This window comes from Sceloporus undulatus, chromosome 7 (assembly GCF_019175285.1).
Source record: "Sceloporus undulatus isolate JIND9_A2432 ecotype Alabama chromosome 7, SceUnd_v1.1, whole genome shotgun sequence".
NCBI classification, from domain to species: Eukaryota; Metazoa; Chordata; class Lepidosauria; order Squamata; family Phrynosomatidae; genus Sceloporus; species Sceloporus undulatus.
Window position 1 is genome coordinate 31,861,165 of NC_056528.1, and position 21,744 is coordinate 31,882,908.

Sequence of the window (21,744 nt, forward strand, 5' to 3'; positions counted from 1 at the left end):
TATCAGATGATCTTAAAAGTGCATTAAGTAAAAGCCCGGCTTATCGGGTGATCTTAAAAGCGCATTAAGTAAATGTTAGATTCTGATCAGGGTTCTGTATAAGAAAAACCACAGGGATAATTTGATTTACTCTGTGTAGAACTGGTGCGGCTTTATAGGTTGCAAACCGTTTCTGAAAGAACTGCATTCAAAGGTGAGCCTGGTACTAGTCTCCTACTAGACACCTAATAAATACAACCATAATACTTATTTCCTTCCTTCCTTCCTCTTCCTAGGGACCTAGAGTTGGACCTGGTTGCTGCAGGAAAAACAATGTTAACCCATCCTAGTTTATTTCCATTTGATAGAACCATGAGGGTATGTATCCATGCTGCAAAACACATAGTATTTTGATACCACTTTAAATACCTTGCATGGATTTCTAGGATTTGTAGCTTGAGGAAACACATAGGAACTCTTTAACAACAGTCCAAATCACACTGCAGAAACAATCCGCCTTGAGACCGCTTTAACTGCCCTGGCTCAATGCTGTGCTATTCTGGGAATTGTAGTTTATTGTGGCAACAGATAAGGCTAAATGCCTCAAAACTACAGTTCCCAGGATTCCCTAGCATTGCGCCAAGGCAGTTAAAGCCCAACCGTTGTGCAGAAAAGTCTCAAAATTGCAAATCCTAGGATTCTAGAGGATGTAGCCATGGCATTTACAGCGATATCAAAGTGCTACAAGGAGCACAGTGTGGATACAACATGAATCTAATGGGTGAGGAGATCAACTCCACTTATTATACAGATAGTTGTTTATGACTCATTATTTGCAGTTGCCTTTCTGTTAACTTTTGGACCCAGGTGACAGCAAGACGTTACACACACAAGTGGCAAGTAGTTCGGAGGATTCTCGTTTACAGTTTTCAGTTAATGAACATGACCCCCAAAAACCCATCTTTTCAGCTGGGCAGTGCCCCATCCAATGGGTTTTTGAGGCACACCAATGAGAGCCAGTGTAGTAAGATCTTGCAAAACAGTGGAGAGGTACCTGTTTTGTAGGAGCCAGCGTGGTGTAGTGGTTTGAGCATTGGACTATGACTCTGAAGACCAGGGTTCGAATCCCGTTTCGGCCATGTAAACCCACTGGGTGACCCTGGGCAAGTCACAATCTCTCAGCCTCAGAGGATGGCAATGGCAAAGGCAAACCCCCCTCTGAAGAAACCCTGCCAAGAAAACCCCATGATTTAACTGAAGATGGCACCTCTCCTCTCAATGTATAAATGGGGAAGGAAAGAGAAGCTGTTATTTCTCAATGCAGAGTCGCTTGTGAGTAATGCAGAAGCAATAACAGACTCTGGCCAGATCTACAGATTCTTGGAGGGTTACGCAAAACACAAAAAGCGTGGCTATGTACAACAGTATATTCTCATCCCTTAGAGTTTGTGGTTACCTATTACCTGTTCTCTATGCATCCTCATTTAAAACAAACCAACTGTTCCCATGTTCACAACTCTGGGGCTCATCCAAACCCTTGTTTTCGATATTCCCAGTTAGGTGGAGTGATGCTGGGTGCTGAAGGACCCACAGTTCAGTGGCAGAGTGTACATTTTGCAAAGTTCAATCATTGGCATTTTCCTGTTAAAGAGGATCTTGAGTAACAAGGTTCATGGAGAGAGCTGAGCCCAAGACTGGAGAGCTGCACATGGCCTGAACAAATGGTACATGGCTAAGATGTGCTGATAGTCTGGCTCAGTTTGAGGCTCAATTCAGGTCAGATAGGTGTGTTCAAAGCAGGGTGTGCCTCATGAAAAAGCAGATACTGATCTCTTTCCCCCTGGAGCTCCACAATGGGAGCTCTCCAAAATGTTGGGGCAGCCAGTTTTGGTGCCACTAAAGACCAAAACACTGCCGAAATAATCCAGGTTGACACTGCTTTAACTGCCCTGGCTCAGTGCTAGGGAATTCTGCGAACTGAAGTTTTGTGAGACATTTAGCCTTCTCTGTCACAAAGCTCTAATGTCACCACAGACTTCAGTTCCCAGGATTCCCTAGCACTGAACCAGGACAGTTTCTGCAGTGTGCATTGATACAGACTAGCCCCAGCATGTTAAACCGCAGGAGTGGGAAGAGCTGGATTGACGCACTCCAAACCTTGAAACCAGAAGCACTTGGAGAAGCCCTAAATACTCCCTTACTCCAGTTCAACTTGGAGATCCTGTTACAGCTTGCTCTTCTGAATGAACTAGAACAGGCAAATAAAAGGTGAAGTGCTTCAATTATGGATTGTGTAATGTCCTCCAGTTCACCTCATTCTGTCTGTCATTTGATTTCACCACTGATTCAAGGTGCAACTATTTGGGGAGGCTGTCTAGGTTTCCTTTCCTACTATATGTGCGGAGGGATAATCTCTGCTTTTCCGCAGGCTGTGCAGTTTTGTATTCCATCTATGCTGTCATTGTAGTTATCCACATTTTATTTCTCATTTAAAAAAATACTAGTATATAACATAAAGAATAGCCAACATGTTGCACTGGTTTGACCATTGGACTGGGACTTTGGAGACCTGGGTTCAAGTGTCCATTCTGCCATGGAGTCCCACTGGGTTACCTTGGGCAAGTCACACATTCTCAGCCCCAGAAATATGTGTGATAGGTTCGCCTTAGGTTCACCGTATGTGGGAAACTATTTCAAGGCATACAGCAACAACAACATAAACATTAAAAAGGGGAGTGTTAGCCCTGGTTGGTGCTTGGATGGGAGACATCCAATGAATACCAAAGTGTTGTATGCTTCATTTCAGAGGAAGGACTGGGCAAAACCACCGTTGAGTATTCCTTGCCTAAGAAAACTAGGGTCCCCGTAAGCCAACGGGTGACGTGCGGTTTATTATCTATTTCTGTCTTATTTCCTTTATATGCCACCTTTCTCCCAAGGTAGGACTCATGGCAACTCACAGAAGGAAATCGCTTAAAACCTTGAAGACAGAGAGAGACAAACAGACACATGCCTACCATAAAACAAGTGATTACCTACACACAATTGCCTGAATAGCTTTCACCTTTTGCTTTAAAGACTGGGATGATAAAGAGTGGCTTTGGCTGTGATCCCAGGTGAGAGGCAGTATAAAGGTGTAGTAGGTGAATTAGGGGAGCTGCGCTTTCCCCTTCCTTGCTTCCTCCAGATTGATCACCATTTGTGGATTTGATTATTTGTGGGTTGGAGTAATCTGTTCTCCCTAGGAAGCTCCAGGTCCTCCAGTGAAACTTTGTTGGACATTGACTATACAGCTAGACCTAGAGATTCTGAGAGAAAACACTTCTCTAGGCATTTTGTAGGTCCTCCAGCACAATTCTCTTGTCAAATTCTGGGAGATGTTGATGATGTGCTGGAGGACCTAGAGAGGTGTGCTCAGTTTTCCCACTTTCATGGGGGTCCTTAGCCCCAGTGAATGGAGGACCCACTGTAGCCTTGCTCTGAGCTCAGTTAAGATGGAAAAATCTCTCGGAGCCACAATGGAAGGCTGTCGGATTCATTTCCTTTGAGCCACATTCACCTTTTGTATTAAGATCAAGCTCCCTGCTGTTCCATCACGCACGAACACATAAGCAACAGATCATAATTGTTCCTGACAAACTAACACTGAGTCACTCGCCTCCTTTGAAATTGCTTCTGAGTCACAAGTCCTCCTCCCCTTTCTTTCTTGGTCATGGAAGGAGATAAAAATTTCCTGGCTTCTGAACGCAAAAATCTATGAGTCAGTTGAATGTGAATTTGCATGGTGCTGCTTCTATAAGCCGGTGTGGCTGAGCCATGTATCTTGATGCTGGGTCCTTCCCATGCTGGACTTTTGTGTGGGGTTGCCCCCAGAAATAATGTTCTTCATTTTTGTGCCTACTGAACTTTACTAGAGGCCAAAGTGTGGTCTCATTGGATGCATTCCTGCTTTCCACAAATGTTTCTATTCCTTGATATTAGTAATCTTGGCTTCCTTCCTTCGGAGGGAAGTTTGGTTTTTGTTTCGGAGCTTTTTCAAAATACAGAACTTAGGAGAGAGTGACTGCCAGTGGCTGCTTATGCTACAAGCCGCTTTATCCTCTGGTCACTATAAAATAAAAGGTGATAGCTCTTTCATAGAAGGTAATGTTTTGCATATAGACAGTCCCAGGTTCACTCCCTTGTACTTCCAGGTACAAGTGGGAAGGATGCCTAGAACCACAGTCAGAAAATGATCTCACAGCAGAAATAAGCCTCTGCCTTTCCCAGCCTGTCTTTCCGTTTGCTGCCTGGGTTTGTCCTAAAAGCCAATATTCTCTCAAAAGCACAGGAAGTGATGGTTTCTGTTTTCTTTTTCCCTCCTCCTTTTCACAGAAGCCTCGCTGGTCCTCCCTCGCTTGTCTGAAGTCCGTTATGCAATCCAGGAAAGGCGCTGCGAGTTGAGTGTGTCATTGTCTCCTGTACAGTCGTTCAATGCCTGCACTCTATTCTATGAGAGTGGTGTATACGCTGATGGAAAATGGATAGCTATGGTAAACTTCCTTTTTCTTTTCATTGGTGACGGGGGGGGGGGGGGGGGGGGGTGGAATGTAAATTATTGTAAAGAAATAAAAATTAAAAGTACCAGGATTATGATGCAGATTATAGTCAAATGAGACAGTTAAATGATCATAAAAGTCATGATGTTGTGTCTAGATTGAAGGAATGAATTTCTCTCCCCGTTGGCTGCAGCTGGACACTGGTAGTCTTTCTCTCTTGGCTGCTCGACGGATTTGATATTTGGGCATTGTACGAAGGAGTAGTAAACAGTTTACACCTTGTCCCATAAAGGGACATACACACACATAACCCCAAGGTAGGTACAGTGGGCCCTTGGTATCCTCTGGGGTTTGTTTCCAGGACCTCACAATGGATACCAAAGTCTGTGGATGCTCAAGTCCCATTAAATACAGTGGCATAGAGAAAATGATGTCACTTATATAAAATGGCAAAATTTTGGAATTCATATATTTTAAAAACATTTTCAAGCTATGCGTGGTTGAATCTGTGGATAAGGAATCTGTGGATACCAAGGGCCAATTGTATGTCATCAATAGGATTCCAACCCAAGTAATTTATGCAAAGGCTTGGGAAAACAAAGTTGTAGATGTAGACACACTTCTTGATGTACAGGTCTGCTTACATTCAGAGGGGCTTGTGAGCTGATGAGTATAGGATTGCATTGTAGAGACCAAAACAATAAAAGCATAGGCATCAAGCTGACATTTGATCCAGAGATGAGGCACTTCCACAGAGAAGGTTTTTCCCCCCATTGACTACTACTCTCACTTTGGGAAACAAGGACACCTGGAGCAGTGGGGCTTTTCCTCCAGTAAATTTGTATAGGATTACAGATCTTGTTTCAAAAGAAATTATGGCTGCTATTGCTGTATGCTTACATTGTGTCAAGACATGCTTTCTGTCAGGGTTTGATGTGATCTGCGTCTTGTCTGAAATTAATAGTTTTTCATTTTCTGATTGATGTCTTCCTTTCCAAACTTAGACAAGTATTCCAAACCCGTCCCGGGCAATCCTTGTACCTCTGGGGAAGAAAGCTGTATTCAGAGCCAGACCTTTATGTAAGGACATAAAGAATGGAGAATGGGTTAACATCACTCTTCCACAAAATGGTAGGTCACCCCTTATTAGCTGCATGCTTCATGTTGACATAAGATTGGTGTTTTGCAAAATTGTGCAGCTACCTGTATTAAACTTACCAGAGCAACGTGTGTGTACTGTAATTGGCATGCTTTTTTGGGAGAGGTCCGGCCCTGTGATCCACGAAGGCAAGCTTTCCCTGCCTGAATGCCCTCATTACTTCTTGCCATTTCATCGTCCGCATGAGAACAGTGGTCAGGGATTCGTCAGCCCTCTGTGCCCTTCCAGTGATCCCTACAGATTTTATCATTCGCGCTTTGGAAAACTCTGAGCGAACTCTGCATAGGATATTGCCAGTAATCCCATGTTCGTCATCCCCCCCCCCCGCATCCCATGTGGCCAACAGATGTTCTACATGGGAGTCGGTCGAAAAGTACTCATTCCAATTTACTTCCCATTGAAATGAGGAGCAGCAATGTAAAACCCTTGTTGAGAAAGCATAGACTGCATTTGTCCATACAGTTGGCTCTCTGTATCTATGGATGTTGTATCCACAGATTCAAACATCCGCTTGAAAATATTCAAGGGGTGAAAAACTAGGGGCCTGGCACAGTTTGCCTAGCAATGCACTAAAGCAGTGGTTCTCAAACTCTGGGGTGGGACCCTGGTTGTGTGTGTGAAAGTTGCTCGGAGGGGTGAGACTTGGATGCCCTGATCCTCCCAAACCCTCTGTTCTGGATGGGAAGAGAAAGGCAAGGAGGGCCCTTGGAGCCTCTGACTGAAGAGAGTGCAGGAGAAGAGCTGTTTCTTTATAAGATATTAAAATATGTACATACATGAACGTGTAAACAAAAATACACACACTAAATAAATATTTTTATTCATATACAATGTCAAGTGGAGGGGACAAGATATCTGGATGTAGATGTAAAGGGGGGTCACACGGGCACAGAGTTTGAGAGCTACTCTCAATGGGCCTGGGGACAGTTTGGGCACTTGCTGTTTTTCTTTCCTGTAAATTCTTGCCACCTCCATTTATCTCCCTGTTTCCAGTCACGGTACAACAATTATAATATATAAACTAAATATAATTTATATATATTCTATATCTATATATATATATTATATAATATTCTATATAAACTATGTTATATAATGTTTACAGTCACTGTAGGACAAATTATGTAAAGCAAATGTTTGCAAGTAGCTTTGTTTTTTATGACCTGGCCTTAGGTTGGATGTGAAGGATTGCGCTGATCATTCTTGCTTTGTTGGCAGCCCAGTTCCTTCCCTTTCAGCAGTTCTGTCTGGCCAGCATTAAAGCCTCGAAACCTAACTGAGCAAAGAAGAATTCTGACTTTGAAAGGTGCTTGACAAGATGAGTCCTGCTTTTGATGTTGCTGCTTCTCTTTTTCCAGGTAGTGCAGGTACGGGAGCCATTGATGTCAGCTGCATTTGGCATAATAGGCAGTACGTAGAGTGTTCGTGGCGGCGTGGAGAGAATGCAAGTCGGGACACCATCTACAACCTGACCTACTGGTTTGTATTTGAAAACTCCTCCTCATCCCCACCCTTCAAAGTGATGTTTGAGAGCTCTTAGGCCTGCAGAGCTGTTTTAATCTAGTGACCTTTCCAGGTTGGAAATCCAACAGAATTGCACAACAGCAAGTGTTTAATAACAATGTCCAGGAACACATTTCCCTTTTCAAGTCACAGATTCATTCAGATTCATTTTAATCTCCCTTTACCTCTGCCTGCCAGCAGCACTTCCAAAATAGATTCCCATCACAAGGCTTTACAAAATCTAGTCTGGTCTCCACAGTGCTTCCCTTGCTTCAATTCATACTGGTTTTTTTTTTAGAGGAAGTGACCATTTATTTCTTGGAACATCCCATGTTTTCTGTGATTCATTCCTTTCCCCCCCATTTTCTCCTTACTGTACATGTCTGTACAAGGGCAGCAGCCTAGTCCAGTCTTTCCACAAAGGCTTCATCCACAATACGGAAATAATCCACTTTGACACCACTTTAACTGCCACGACTCAGTGCTATGGAGTTCGAGGAATTGTAGTTGTGATGCCAGAGCTCTCTGACAGAGAAGGCTAAATATCTCGTAAAACTACCTAGAATTCCATAGTATTGAGTCATGGCAGTTAAAGTGGTGTCAAAGTGGATTATTTCTGCAGTGCAGACAGCCCCAGTGACTACACACACTTTTATAAAGGCAGTGTGCCATGCTGACTTTGTGTGGGTCTACACTGGCCAGAATACTCTGGGGTGCTCCCAGAATAGGAAAGCTTACAGTTGCCAGGTTTTTATTATTTCAGTCCTTTGTCCCTGGCTGTTTTCCGCTCCTTCTGGTCTCTCTCTGTCTATACAGCTGTGTATGAACGTTAGTGGTTTGCCTGCTGCCATCCTGGTTTTCTAATGTTCTGCTGATGTTGCTTTTCCCACTCAAGGCATCATGGGATGACTGAAGAAAAGGAGTGCACAAATTATACTACAGAAGGTGATACCTTTCGATGCTCTTTCCACTTCGCAAAGATTTTGTCTGAACCTTTTTCAGTTTCCATCCATGGCAATTCCAAAGATATTCGGACTGTGTGCCTGGTTACAGAGATTGGTTTAGTTCCAGGTAAGTGTCTCTGTCGGTCAGATGATGGCTTGATTTATACCTAAAGATTGGCATGAGAAATTACACTGAAAGCAGAATGGCCTTTAGAAGAATTAAACAGCCTGCCTAAGGTGGGTTTCCATGGCTGAGTGGGGCTTTGTTCCCTGGTCTTCAGGGTCATAGTCCAGTTCTTGAACCCTAACATCACAACGGCTCTCTTTTGGAGAATGTTTTGATTGGCGTTCTCTTTGAAAGCCTCTAAATATGTCACCGTTATATCTATCTGGTTAAATATTGATTGGAATTCACTATCTTAGGTATGGATGCATAACCTAGAATTACTCATCTGTAACTGATTTATATTCATAGTCCCTACACATTTATGGTTGTGCCATATTGTAAAAGTCTATCTAGGCCGGCTTTATTGGGTAGCAGTCGTTGAGAGCAGTGGTGGTCTGGTTTCCTTTTGATCAAGATGCAGCATACTGGCATTTCCACCTCCTTCCTGCCAATGAACTCTGGTGTGAGGAAACATTGCGACAGGGATCCTGCTTCTGGTTGTTCACCAGAGATCACTGGCAGGAGGAGAGTAGTAACCTCAGTGTACTGCAAACCAATTAAAAGGAGAACAGACGTTGCTCTCAGGGACTGCTGCCCAGTAAGCTGGATCAGGGGGCAGGAGTGGTCGGCTCTGGCAGATGCTGATCTGGGATCCCTTTGCCCAGATCTCTTTGTCGATCTGGGATCTTGGCCTTTTTTAAAAAATGCCTTATTTGTCTATTGCTTTAGAGATTCCAGTAAAACCTCATCCTCCGTCCATCATAAACATTAGAAAAAGTAGTGATGGAGTATTTCTAAACTGGACTTCTCCTATGAATTGGAACAGCGTATGCTATGAGGTAGAAATAAATAGCTCCAACACAAAGAAAATGGTGAGTTACTGTCTGATCTGGCTTACAACTGAATGTCTAAATTGATGTAGAAAGAGAATTGTGTCAGCTTAAAATTTAAGGCTAGTCACTTTAGTAGAATATAAAAATCCTGATTTGGCATGAAGAATCCTCCAAGAGATCTGAGTTCCAGACCCTTGATGACACTTTGGATCTATTTTTCTTTTCATGTGATAGAATCATAAAAGCTGAAGAGTTGGAAGGGACCTCAAGGGCCATCCCTACTGACATAGAAGAATGCACAACTGAAATGCATCTCTAAGAGATGACCATCCAGCCTCTGTTTCAAACCCTCTGCAAAGAGAAGAGGGTCCAATATCCTCTGCAGGAGTCTTTTCCACTGTTTAATAGTTCTTACAGTAAAGATGTTCTTCTCATGGAAACTTTTTTTCTTGGAATTTGAAACCATTGGTTTCTGAAACCACTGCCAGAAAGCAAGCTTGCTCCATTTTCTACTTGACATCTCTTCAGATATTCCAGGATAGCTCACCTCTCTCTCTTCTCTTCCTCAAGCTAAACATACCTAACTCCCAAGTCATTACTCATAAGGCTGGGTTTGCTGGGCTTGAGTCCAACAGTTCTATTTTGAACTCCCAACTGTCTGCCTTTTTTCTTCTGTAAGTTTTGATAGATAAGAACAGCTTCTTGTAAACCGAGGCAGGATTTTTCCCTCCCTGCTGGTGGAGTATATTGTTGGGCTTCCAGAGCCTAATGAGAGGGTATGACCTATCTCCAGACAGAAGGAATCCCCTTGGCTCTGTTTTCAAGCCCCCAAATCTTCATTTTCAAGCTGCTTATCCAGTTTCGGCCGATCTTTGAGCTTGTATATTTTCCAGGGTAGAAACCCTGCCTTTCATGCAAGAGCCAGGTATCCGTCAGGTAGACAACCATTCCTTCTCCCACTTCATACTGTGCATTTCTTGCTCTTTTAAAAATGTGTAATGTCCCTTAACACTTTTATATTCTGACAAGGTTTTAGGACCAAAGGGTATTTTTTTTTAGAGTGTGGTTTTGATTTTATTCAGTTGCCTTTTAAAATCATCCATTTTAAGTGTATGTTTTGAATTGTTCTAATGCTGTTAATAGATTAATTTGACTTTAATGTTGACTTCCGTACGTTTTTAACTGTGTTGCGCTTGTTTTAAATTGTAAGCTGCCTTGTGTCCCCGTTTTGAGGAAAAGGCAAGGAGCAACGGCAGCAATAACAATAAGCAATTGTTTATTATACGGAATTATATTAAAAGTCGGTAGATGATGAAAAGGTTTTCTTTTCTTTTTTAAGAAGACTGTTGAGGGCAAGACCACCGCAGCAATTCCCCTCAGTTCTAATGAGCGCCACACTTTCCGGGTGAGAGCCATTCAAGATAGTCTTAACAACCATTGCAAGAACTACAAGGGAATGTGGAGTGAGTGGAGCAACCAGGAGGAATGGGGTGAGAAGCACCTTTGTAATGCATAAGCTAACTGGCTCCGTCAGCTTTACTGGGCTACATAATGAATTAACTTTCAGGATGAATGTTTTGTTAATGTTTGCATGATGGTGTTACATTTTTTCATAGGATCCTCTTTCATACCAGTGACTTATCTTACTTAATTTTGAGGAACGGTTACAGTTGGTTTTGAAGGAGGGGTTGTATATGTATGGTATGGTTGTGTGTGTGTGTGTGTGTGTGTGTTCACCTATCTTCCCCTTGTCTTTCCAATGATAACTCATTGGGTTGGGCTATTCAGAGTGCCAACTGGTAGGCTCTGATGGATTGAGTTCTTGGTTTATCCTGGCTTCAGTATGCATTCTTGTGCATTCTTTTATGACAATTGAAAGAACGCACACTACATTGTCAGGTCAACACTACATCTTTTCGGATGAGGACACCAGAGAGGACCTTCTCGGTGGCTGAATTCCCACTGCGTGGAATTCCCCATCCATAGAAAGCTAGGTTGGCTCCCTTTCCACTCTCCTTTTGAAACACCTTTTTGGTTCAAGCAGGCTTTTAATGTGTAAATTGCTTACAGGGAGTCTTGTTATGGTGAGTTTTATTTCTAAGCGCTATATGCATTTATATGCCCTATCTCTTGGTGTGGTTTTTTTTTCAGATGAAAGAGACAACACATTTAAATTTCTTCTATTAATCCTCATTCCTTTATGCGTGACCATCCTGACTATCATTTTGCTGGTTTACCTGAAGAGGTAAGAGTCTGATTGCCCACTTGAGTCTTTTGTGTGTAGTATGACTATTTTCCAAGGTAAGTGTTTGCCCTGTGACCTTTCACAAGTTACATGTTCTCAGGGGAAGGCAACAGCAAACATACTTTGAACAAATCTTGCCAAAGAAACCCACATTATAGGTTCGCCTTAGGGTTACCATAAGTTGGAAACAACTTGAAATGTACACAACAATAACAATAAACTTTATAGTTGATTGTGATTTGCAATTAAAGCAGAGGATTTATATATAAGATTACAGATTCTTGTAGAAGTGGGAGTACTGTTTCTATTCCCTGAAATCCAGGTTAAATTTAGCTTTTAAACTACAATATGGTAAGAGCACAAGGGTTTGAGGAAAGTAAGGACCATGGTCTTTGCTTTCCCTGTAAAATGCTCTGTAGAGCAGTTCTCAGAGACTGAAATAGGGATGTAACCATCCTGGTATGCTGCAGCTTTATAAAAATAAAACGGGTAGAGGGTTTGTTTTTTAAACACTGACTCAATTAAACCGAGTCTGCTATCTAAAATTGCTAAGTTCTTGTTCTTTTTGTTGTTGTTATATTTCTAAAGGATTAAGCTGCTGATGCTTCCAACGATTCCTGACCCGGGAAAGTTTCTAAAAGGAATGTTTGAAGACCAAAGTGAAGATCTCCATGCAAAAGAAATGTTTGAGGAGCCAAACATGGATCTCTGTGTGAGTGTTGCGCTTCCACCTTGATCTCAACAAGGCTAGGTTTAATAAAAAGCTGAAGGAAGCAGAGGCTCAAAAAAACTCATTTTGAGACAGAGTGGAAGACTGTTTTTGCTTCCTTTTGAAAGCATTCAAATTCCTCTCAGCCCAGCCCTAAAGAAAATAATATATATAGTGCTTGAAATATGTTGAACATGTAATTCTTTTCTGTGCATCTTTGAAGTTTCTGCCTTTGAAACTGCTCCAAGGTGCTGATCTGCTTGACCCCATAGTCGCCATTTTCTTTGCATTGTCCTTTACATCCTTACATGTCCCTAAGTTTTACCCTTGACTTATCCATGGGGACTTAGCAAATTCTGTAATTTTGGGCCCAAAACCTTCCTTCAGTTGTATCCACAAGATTGACTTACAGTTAAGTATGGTAAAAAGAAAGTTGGGAAAACTAGGGAAGACTGAGCACTGCTGAGAGGATTGTTGGCGGTAAAAGGGGATCTGGGGCACTAAAGGTCCCATGAAACTTTCATGTGGGTGTCAAGCGTGGGCATAAGCAGTGCCAAGGCACTTGAGGTAGTAAATTAAGAAATGTTGCATTGCTTGACTGCTTCTGCTTTTTTGTTCCTAGAAACAGCCAGCAGAACTGCCAGTCAAAGAAGAACCAACCCATTTGTTGATAATCACAAACAGAAAAGAGAACTGAGGACATCAAGTTGCTTTCTTTACTCCACATGACTTAAACCGGATGCTTTGGGGGGCAGGGAACTGATGCGCTCACCTGCTGGACAGTCTCTTGGAGTTGTACACAACACCCTTTCCCTGGTACCTCTTTGCTAAAACCATCTTGCTGGACCAAGCAGGCCCCAGAAATCCATCACGTCAGTAGCAGTCCCTTTTCCCTCACCCCTTTGCCCCAGTTTGCCACCCCTGCTCACCCCACTGAACCATGTCCACAAACATCAAGCTCTCTGTTAACTTCTGTGAAGCAGCATTTGCTCTGGGAGAAGAGGCGTTTCTGTCACTTTCTGGAACTGCGAGCGTATTCGTAGTGGATCTTGCCTCAGTGTTACATTCAGCCGCTCTGGAACTTTGAGCTTCTCCAAGTCCAGGAATTATTCACATCATTTCAAACACGGCTAAAGGGACAGTGAGTCAGGTCACTCGACTGGTGGCGATTGCTCTTGGCCACAGTGTGTGACATCATAGATTCTTAGCTTATCTGTCTTGTCTGCCACAAACATGTAAATATGGAAGTTCTGCCAAAGGTTTGCACAACTTTACCTAGTCTTCCCCAGACATGTTGGGACTTGAAGTCCCAAACATCTGGTGAAGGCTGCCAACTGCATACATTTTTACCTGTGGGAATGCCAAGGGAAAGCATTCACAGGACTTAGAAGCCCTAAGGCCATGAAAGTGCTAAGACCAACCTCTTTTGGTTCCAGTGGAGCTTATAAAAAGCCTTTTCTAACACCCAGCAGCTTGTGTATCTGAGCCCTTTTAACACTTGTCAGAATCTGGGTCCAGGATGCCTTGTGTGAATGTCTAAATGATGCGTACATGCCTCTTGTCTGTCTCTCACAGCAAACTTTTGAACAAGCTTGAAGTTTGTGTTATTAGGGTTGGGTTTTTTTAACATTGTTAACTTACGAGTATTTGTTTACTTGGGATTTATTTTTTTAACAATTGAGATCTGTGATTTTTGTATAAAGAATGAAAAGAAATACTTTTTTATATATATATAAAACAAAAAAGCATCTCTTCTGCTTTTGTAGATATCTTTTCCATTGCTGCACATCAGTAGGCCCTAATTCTTGGTAAGTCCCTGTTGGTTTGTAGCGCTGTATTATTTTATTGGCTGTTCGCTGGTTTTCAGGTTGTGTTTAGGAACTCGCAGGCAATTTCCAGACAATGACACCTCAACTGTAACCAAGCCTTCAGATCAGGCAACTAATTGTTCAGTGTTCATTTGTTCCTAACATCTTGCTGCTCTTTACACTAAAACCCTGCCAATGTCCAGTCCTTAAGGTTGACTGGTATAACTGCTATTACCTTTAGGAAGCACTGTGGGCCTACTTGGAGCATGGTTCAGCCCTAAAATCCTCAGAATATCTGCGTGCAGAAGAAGCCGGACAGAAAAAATGCATTTGCCAGGAGTATTCAAGTGTGCCAGTCTGCATCTCTTTCCCACGCCACAGTCCCAGACACAACTTTCATCTAAACATTGAGACAAGCAGCTTTAAATAACTTATCAGTTGGGCTGCGTCTTTCTAGGCACAGATGTGCAAATATGTGGGCCAAATGGCCACATAAAACCAGGCTGGCTTGCCTGTGCATTGTGTATCCCTCTCTCCATCTGCCAAGTATGGCAACAGGGCAGCCAGGAGTGTTACAGCGAGATGATGGCCGCTTGGGCCACCGAAATAAAATAGCTGCTCTGAGTTATCCCAACAAACGACAAATAGATGTTTTGATATGATTATGCCTTGCCATGAGGACGAAAGTGTTCCAAGCGCAGTTTACATTTTCAGATTAACAGTCTAAAGTAGTGCATCCTAAATCTGGGGGGAGACCAGAGTTTTTCCTTTCCCCAATGTGCCAAGCGCCAGCACCATATTTATACCAGCTGGCTACAGTGCTTTCTTGTGTGGAAACTTGCCAAAGACAATGGCTTGGGGGTTGGCACTTGCCCATGGACCACCTGTTTCTGTAGCACTGAGCGCAAACATAAAGGCTCATGGATTGTAGATAACTTTTTAAAAAACCCCTTTTAAAAACTCATAAGTTTTATATGGTGACATGTGGTTGGTTTGCCCTCATCAGCTAGGTTTTGTTTTCACAGACTCATGGAAGAGACCTCAAGGGTCATCCAGTCCAAACCAATTTGGCCATGTAGGAAGACAACATCAAAGTGGACTATCTGTGTTGTGACCTACCCAATGTACCTGACTGAGTTGGCCTCATGTATGCCAGAATTACAGATTTTGATATGACCCATGCATAAGTATAAAACGTAGGGGCATGTAACAAAGGCTGTAATAGACGAAGCAAAGGAAAACAATGCCGAAGGATTTACAAAATCCCAGCAGGAATAACCATTTGTGCTCATACTAAAGACTGGATGGATGAGATAGTTCCAGCAAGATGACACTCGCCTTCCACCAAAGGATGGTTCCTTTTTAAATAAGAGTTAAAGTACAGTACTTACATCGACCCACGGATAAGTCAACTCAGGTGTTTCGGATCAATTTTTTGACCAAAATTTCTAGACTTGTACATGGGTATATACAATATTGTCTAAAAACTGAACAGCAGGGGGCAGAAAAGGCCCATCAAAAAGAAACGACAATAACAACAACCATCATCATCTTCTGTCACCTGTTCTAGAACTTAAGGGTCCCAATACCTTTAGTATTGTGTTGTCTTATGTGCCTCAGGTCTCCTGTCAACTCACAGTGACCTTATGAATTTCCTAGGGCTTTCTTAGGCTGCATCTGCACTGCAGAAATAATCCAGGTTGTTGCTACAGGGTTCTGGAAACTAGTTGTGGTGCCAGAGCTCTCACAAAACCACAATTCACAGAATCCCATAGCATCGGCTCATAGCAGTTAAAGTGATGTTGACCTAGATTATTTCTACAGCCCAAGAGAAGTGATACTCAGAGGTGGTTTTTGCCAGTTCCTTCCTCTGAAATGCAGGACCTGGTGGCGGTCTCTCATCCAAGTACTGACTCTGCTTAGCTTCCAAAACCAATCTTCCTTCTCCATGCCATGAAGCAGTGCTTTTGCAACCAGGCAGCCCCCTTGAAACAACACCCACCCCCCTCCGGAGTCTACCCCAAATGTTCTCTGACCCACAAAAGAAAGTGCCTTTTGTTTTCCCTTAGATGTGGATGTGTCTCACTCTTGGAAAGGAATGGTTTCCCCTGCCCTCTGGGCAAGAAATAGAAAGAAGAGCACTTTGCAAACAGCTGGCACCTGACTCTGGGAATTTAAAGCCGCTGGCAAATCCATTTCCTTTTGAGCCCTTTGCGTCACCAGAAATGGAGACCACCATCACTATTCCTTCATTTCTGGTGCAGAGAGCAGTGGCGCTAACTTGCGTAGTTCCTAGAGCTGTGATGTATCTGCATGGCATAATTACAGCAGTTTGATAACACTTTAAATTCCAAGTCTACAAAAGCTCATGCTACAGACAGTCTCAAGGGTGCTTCAGTCGGCCCTCCATAACCCCATGGAAAGTGAGAAATACTAGATAAATGGGGATGATATCCAGCAGTATGGAGGACAGATATGGAGATGGAAGAAATCGAGAATGACAACGTACCTTTGCAAAAGCTGAAAGAAGGGAGTGGGAAGAAGGTGAGAGCAGACTATCTGTCAAAGGTTTCCAAGACTAAAGAATAGTTACTGATCTTTCTCACACAAATGGTGTGAAGCAGCACATCTCTGAGTTCTGGGGTTTGGAGGAGAGACCCACGAAAAGGTGTAGCCAAAAAAACACTATACTCCTGCTATCTGACTTCAGGAGGCCATTGTAAAATACCCGCTTGTGAGTCACATTCGCAGCCGGAGGCTGAAAGAGAGGAGTGGAAGAAGGTTAAAATTTGGTGAAAGGGAAGTGGGGAAAGGCTGGTTTTGGAGGCAGGAAGTCCTGTGTGACTAAATGTGCCTCTTGCACACACAGACTGACATAGGCCAGGATCTCTTTGACCTTGCGCAAAAGAAGGAGGTGGGGGTTTAAACTGAAGAGTTCTTTAAAATTCAATTACAATTTATTTTCTTTTTCTTTTTAAAAATTATTAACATATAATTAAAAATACATTTTGCAACAAACGTACATCACACACGTGACACAACTTTACATTAACAGTGACATTCTCTCAGTCTTCCAACCCAAAACCAACACCATGTAGTACTTCCTTGTCTCTTTGTATTCTCTGTGTTATCAATTGCAACTTACCTGATCATTGGAATTTGATCATTTCCCCTCATACAGACTCCAAGCTTAAACAACATCTTTTGATTATTGTCCTTCAATCGATATTGAGCCCTTAATATGTGTTTGTGCAAAGAGAGAAAACTAACTAGCAGACGCACCAAGAGGATCCCGTTTGCAGCCTTAGAGCCAAATAGGTCTATTGCTTCAATATTTGGCTCTTCTAGTCACACTTTGTGTGATTGTGAAAATATTTAATTTTTTAAAGCTAGTTATTTCCTCCCAATTATCCATCTTGGGGGGCTTGACCCCTAACCTGTTCCCTCTTTTGGAAGGAAGACAAGTACAATAGCTAGTTGGCCAATTTGCTTGTTTTTGTTCTGCTTCTGTGTCCTCCATTTGGGATTCAACTGCCATCTTGGGGTCCGTGTCCCAGATGGTCAGTACTTTCACATCTCTCCTTGGCCAGAGTTTGTCCTTTTTGGCTGCCCCGGTGCAAACTTGCCCAGGACAGAAAGGCTGCTTTGTCAGCCTGATTTGCACCAGGTACTAATGCCTGGCATTTGCCAAGCAGCTCTTCTTGGAGTCCTGCCTTTGCTTCCTCGCTCTTTTTTTAATTTTGCAAGCCCTGTTGCTGAGATACAAGGCATACGGCAAATGTTTACTCCAACTTCAGTGGCTTTTTCAATCCTCCTCAGCAGTTTTCTCAGGCTGCAGTTGTGTGAATGTTGCCTTTGAAATGGTGTGGCGCATGGATAAGACTCAAAGGAGCAGGAATTAGCACTGTGGTCAGTGCAAAGACAGAGCAAGTTTGGGTGGGATGTGCAACAAGTGTGTGTAGAGTTAACCCTCCAGATTTGCAGCTTTGATTATTGGTGGATTTGATTAATACCGCATATACTGAACTATAAGTCAACCTCGTGTGTAAGTCAAGGGCAGGTCTGGGGGCCAAAATTACGGATTTTGATATGACCTGTGGATAAGTTGAGGTCAAAACTTAGGCACTTTTAACTAAGGGTGTAAAGGATGAAGGAAAAGGAAACAATGGCCAACAACTTACAAAATTCCAGCAGGCATCACTGTTTGTGCTCATGCTAAAGGCTAGATGGATGAGAGAGTAGAGCAGGGTCAGTGCTTCCAGGACAAGAATACACTGCCTTTTTTAAAATACAAAGATATAGCTGTGTTAGTCTGTAGAAGCAGTATGAAGAGAGATCTTGTAGCACCTTTGAGATGTACGGAAAGAAAGAAGTTGGCAGCATGAGCTTTCGTAGACTTCTGTCTAAGACCACATGTATCTCAGGAAAGAGATGGAAGCCTATGAAAGCTCCTGCTGCCAACTTCTTTCTTTCAGTTAGTCTCAAAGGTGCTACAAGATCTCTCTACATACTTTTTTTAAAATAAGAGTTGAAGTACATTACTTACATTGACCTGTGGATAAGTTGACTCAGGTTTTTTGGATCAATTATTTGACTAAAATTAGACTTGCATATGAGTATATACAGTATGCTATTTCTAGGGATTTCTAGGTCCTCCAGCGCAACTCTGCCATATTTGGCCATAGATTTGTGATGGATTCTCAGTCTGGATCAGTGATGGTGAACCTATGGCACACGTGCCAGAGGTAGCACTCAGAGCCCTCTCTGTGGGCACACATGCTGTTGCCCTAGCACAGAGTTTGCCAGAGTTTCTTACTAGAAAGCCAGAGGGACGTGGCACTTTGTAATAAATAAGTGGTGTCTGGGTTGCAGTTTGGGCACTCGGTCTGTAAAAGGTTCACCATCACTGGTCTAGATTGTAGCCCAAACCTGCTGCTACTGCATCCACAACCGTGCAACACAACACACTAAGTAAAAACATACTTTCCAGTCATATTTGGTTATCTCCCACTAAACCGAAATGGATGGTATTTAGACTATTTTTAGCCTGTGGGTCCGAGGAGGCCGACAGGAAACTCAGCCGAAAGAGGACTGAAGAAGACCAGAAAAATAGTGAATTCTCCGCTGTTGTTCCAAATGGTGGGAAAACTCGGCTCCTGGAATACATACGGGATCTGAGCTCAATGGCGATTTTGAAACCCAATGAATGGGTACCTTTGAATTCCTCCAAATGTTGCAGACCGCAATTAAACTTGGTCTCTGCTAAAAAAAAAAAAGAATATGAATGAAACCACATTATTTATCAATGACTTCATTATTTAACTTAAAATAAGTAAATGCCGAACTCAGTCTATCACGAACTGTTCTACCTGGGAGGATGGAGTAAGGATAAATTGCCAGGCGGCAAAGAAATATTGCAGTGTTTTCAAGTTCAGAACGAAATGATTCAGAGTGAAATGACAAAATGCATTCAGCTCAAATGGAAATTGTGTTTTTAAAGGACGGGGAGGAAGCAACGTAATTCAAGTGATCTCAAGTATTGAGAAGTCAGAGAAAAACCAGAGGATGTTAATGCAGGTTTAATAGAGCTGAGCGCTAAAAGATTTTGGTGGAACCGTCAAAATGATGCATAGAACTCCAACCTTGTTGGGATTTATTCTACCCAATTTGAATTTTGAGATGGAATTTTAAAATGGCTGGTTTTAGTTTAAATCTTTAAAAATCATTCTAGGATTTAAGAGGTGCAGAGAGTAGTCTTTTGACTGTCCATTGCTGGGGAGTGGGTTCATTTTGTTTTACCATCATACTCTCCTTGAAAATGTCAACATTTGGGGCCCTTGCGCACTGCACAGCGCTGTGACTTTTCACTTCAATGTCCATGGTTCTGCTCCATAATAATAACAACAATAGTAGTAGTAGTAATTTTATTTCTTTCCCTCAAGGCTTGAGATGGGACACAACATGTTAAAATACAAAACAGAATTAGAAATGGAAAACGCACAAAGTCAACAATTAAAATAACAATACACTTGAGCCTCCCCATGCTCTTCTTGAGGCACCCCCAAATCCCCCCTCAGCTCGCTCTGAAGCCCCCCAAAACCCCATACCTCAGCACCTTCCCAAATCCCCCTCAGCCCCATTTACTCCCTAAACCCCCCACTAACCCCACCTCTTCTCCAAGGACCCCCTAAACCCCACCTCCACCCTCTTTTGAGGCACCCCCAAATCCTCCAACCCCCTTTGCACCCCTAATCTCTCCAACAGGCCCCCTTAGCACCCCCCAAATTCCCTTCTGCCCCATGTACTCCATAACCCCCCCCTTCCAAGCTCCCCTAAACCCCACCAGCCCTCCTTGGAGGTGCAGTGTTGATGATGTTTAAAAGTCAAGGCTGAAGGAAACATGGGGAGGGGGACATGCTTCGACAGTCCTGGGGGTCTCTGGTGAGAAAAGTGGGGCTTCAATTTTTAAAACATTGGGGAGAGGTCTGGTTGTTCCATTGGGTGCTTGACTTCCTTCTTCTCCTCCTCCTTCCATAAAGCCCTGACTAAGGTGAAGTGTTTAATGCAGTGTTTCCTTCTCTCTCTCTCTCTCTCTTTTTCTTGCTTTCCCCCCCTCCTCCCTTTCGCAGGCCCCGCAGCAGCCGAAGCCTGTAGTAGCGGCAAGCAGCGAGAGCAGCGCCTGCTTCCCTGCCAGCAGGAGGCCCAGGAAGGAGAAGCAGGAGGAGGAGAGGCGTGCGAAAGGACGATTGAGGTCATCATGGCCCACTCTCCGTCGCGGTGCAGGTGCCAGGCATGCAGGTGAGACAGAGTTTGGGGACGCAAAGCGCAAGCGGGGCGCTGCTGCTGGAAACATCCAACACATCCTGATTTCGTTAGCAAGGATCCTCACAGCGCATCTGTGCCATTCGTTGCAGGCAGTGAGAGTGTGCCTTTCAAACTGAGGTCTCAGCGTAGTCCAGGGAGAGTCACAGCAAATTTATTATTTGTGGTACACTCATCACTCCTAATTTGTGGGTTTGATTATTCACGGATTTGAGTATATTGTTCTCTCTAGGAATCTCTTTGTCCTCCAGTGCAACTCTGTGGTCAACTTTGACTAAAAGTTACACTAAAAGACCTAGAGAGAGACTCTACTAGGCCTTTGTAGCTCCTCCGCGCAGTTCTATGGTCAGTGGTCTGTTGGACGTTGACCATAGAGTTGCACTGCAGGACCTAGAGATCCTAGAGAGATTTCCTCTCGGGTAAAAACGTGGTGTTTTTGTTATTTGTGTTTTTTTTCCCTATTCACAGGGGTCTTGTGCCCCTACCCTAGCAAATTGGAGGGACAAGGGTATTTATACCCTGCTCTTCAGCCCTAAAGGCTCTCGGGGCGGTTTACAGATAGTTATCTGGACAGTTTACAATCTAAAAATACGTGACACAAAAGGAGAAGGAATGGCGGTGGGGAAGGGGGATCGAATCCAGCGGTTCTTCTTCCCTCTGAGGCCTGGACCATGGCAGATGGACTGGAGTGATGGAAGCGAAAGGACAGAAATTAGGTTCCTTCTTGTTGAGGGAAGGATTCAGTGCACTTTTTACACTTCGGAACTCTTGGGGGTGGTGTTGTGTTTCTGCTGTCCCTGCACTACATGTCAAATAAAAATGTGCCTGCATAATATGGTGATTAACAGCACAAGTCATTGAGAGAAGACCCTCGGAGGGTGGTGGGGTCTCCTCCTTTGGAGGTCTTTAAACAGAGGCTGGGTGGCCATCTCTTGGGGTTTTTGACTGTGATTTCCTGCATGTCAGGGGGTTGGACTGGATGGCCTTTGGGGTCTCTGATTCTATGTTAGCTCCTTGTGTCTTGTGCTTTGTAGGATA

The 21,744-nt window shown here is 43.2% G+C and overlaps 2 protein-coding genes across 4 annotated transcripts in view; both read left to right on the forward strand.

Moving 5' to 3' along the window:
• Positions 1-269: 269 nt before the first annotated feature.
• Positions 270-13,826, forward strand: IL13RA1 (interleukin 13 receptor subunit alpha 1). 3 transcript variants are annotated; one of them, XM_042479089.1, is made up of 10 exons: positions 270-357; positions 4,354-4,511; positions 5,522-5,648; positions 7,035-7,155; positions 8,075-8,250; positions 9,019-9,161; positions 10,462-10,612; positions 11,274-11,367; positions 11,956-12,079; positions 12,705-13,826. In XM_042479089.1, the coding sequence occupies exons 2-10, from the start codon at positions 4,509-4,511 to the stop codon at positions 12,771-12,773; spliced, it is 1,008 nt and encodes a 335-aa protein (XP_042335023.1). In that variant the 5' UTR covers positions 270-357; positions 4,354-4,508; the 3' UTR covers positions 12,774-13,826. The 3 variants fall into 3 exon arrangements, with proteins under 3 accessions (XP_042335023.1, XP_042335021.1, XP_042335022.1); XM_042479087.1 differs by having other exon boundaries at positions 279-357; positions 12,699-13,826; XM_042479088.1 differs by having other exon boundaries at positions 280-357; positions 10,465-10,612; positions 12,699-13,826.
• A 6,728-nt stretch (positions 13,827-20,554) lies between these two features.
• Positions 20,555-21,744, forward strand: part of STK26 (serine/threonine kinase 26) — a 35,689-nt gene continuing 34,499 nt past the window's right edge. The window contains exon 1 of the mRNA XM_042479328.1: positions 20,555-20,682. Coding sequence (XP_042335262.1) covers positions 20,677-20,682 — 6 coding nt within the window. The 5' untranslated portion in view covers positions 20,555-20,676. The remainder of the gene's footprint in view (positions 20,683-21,744) is intronic.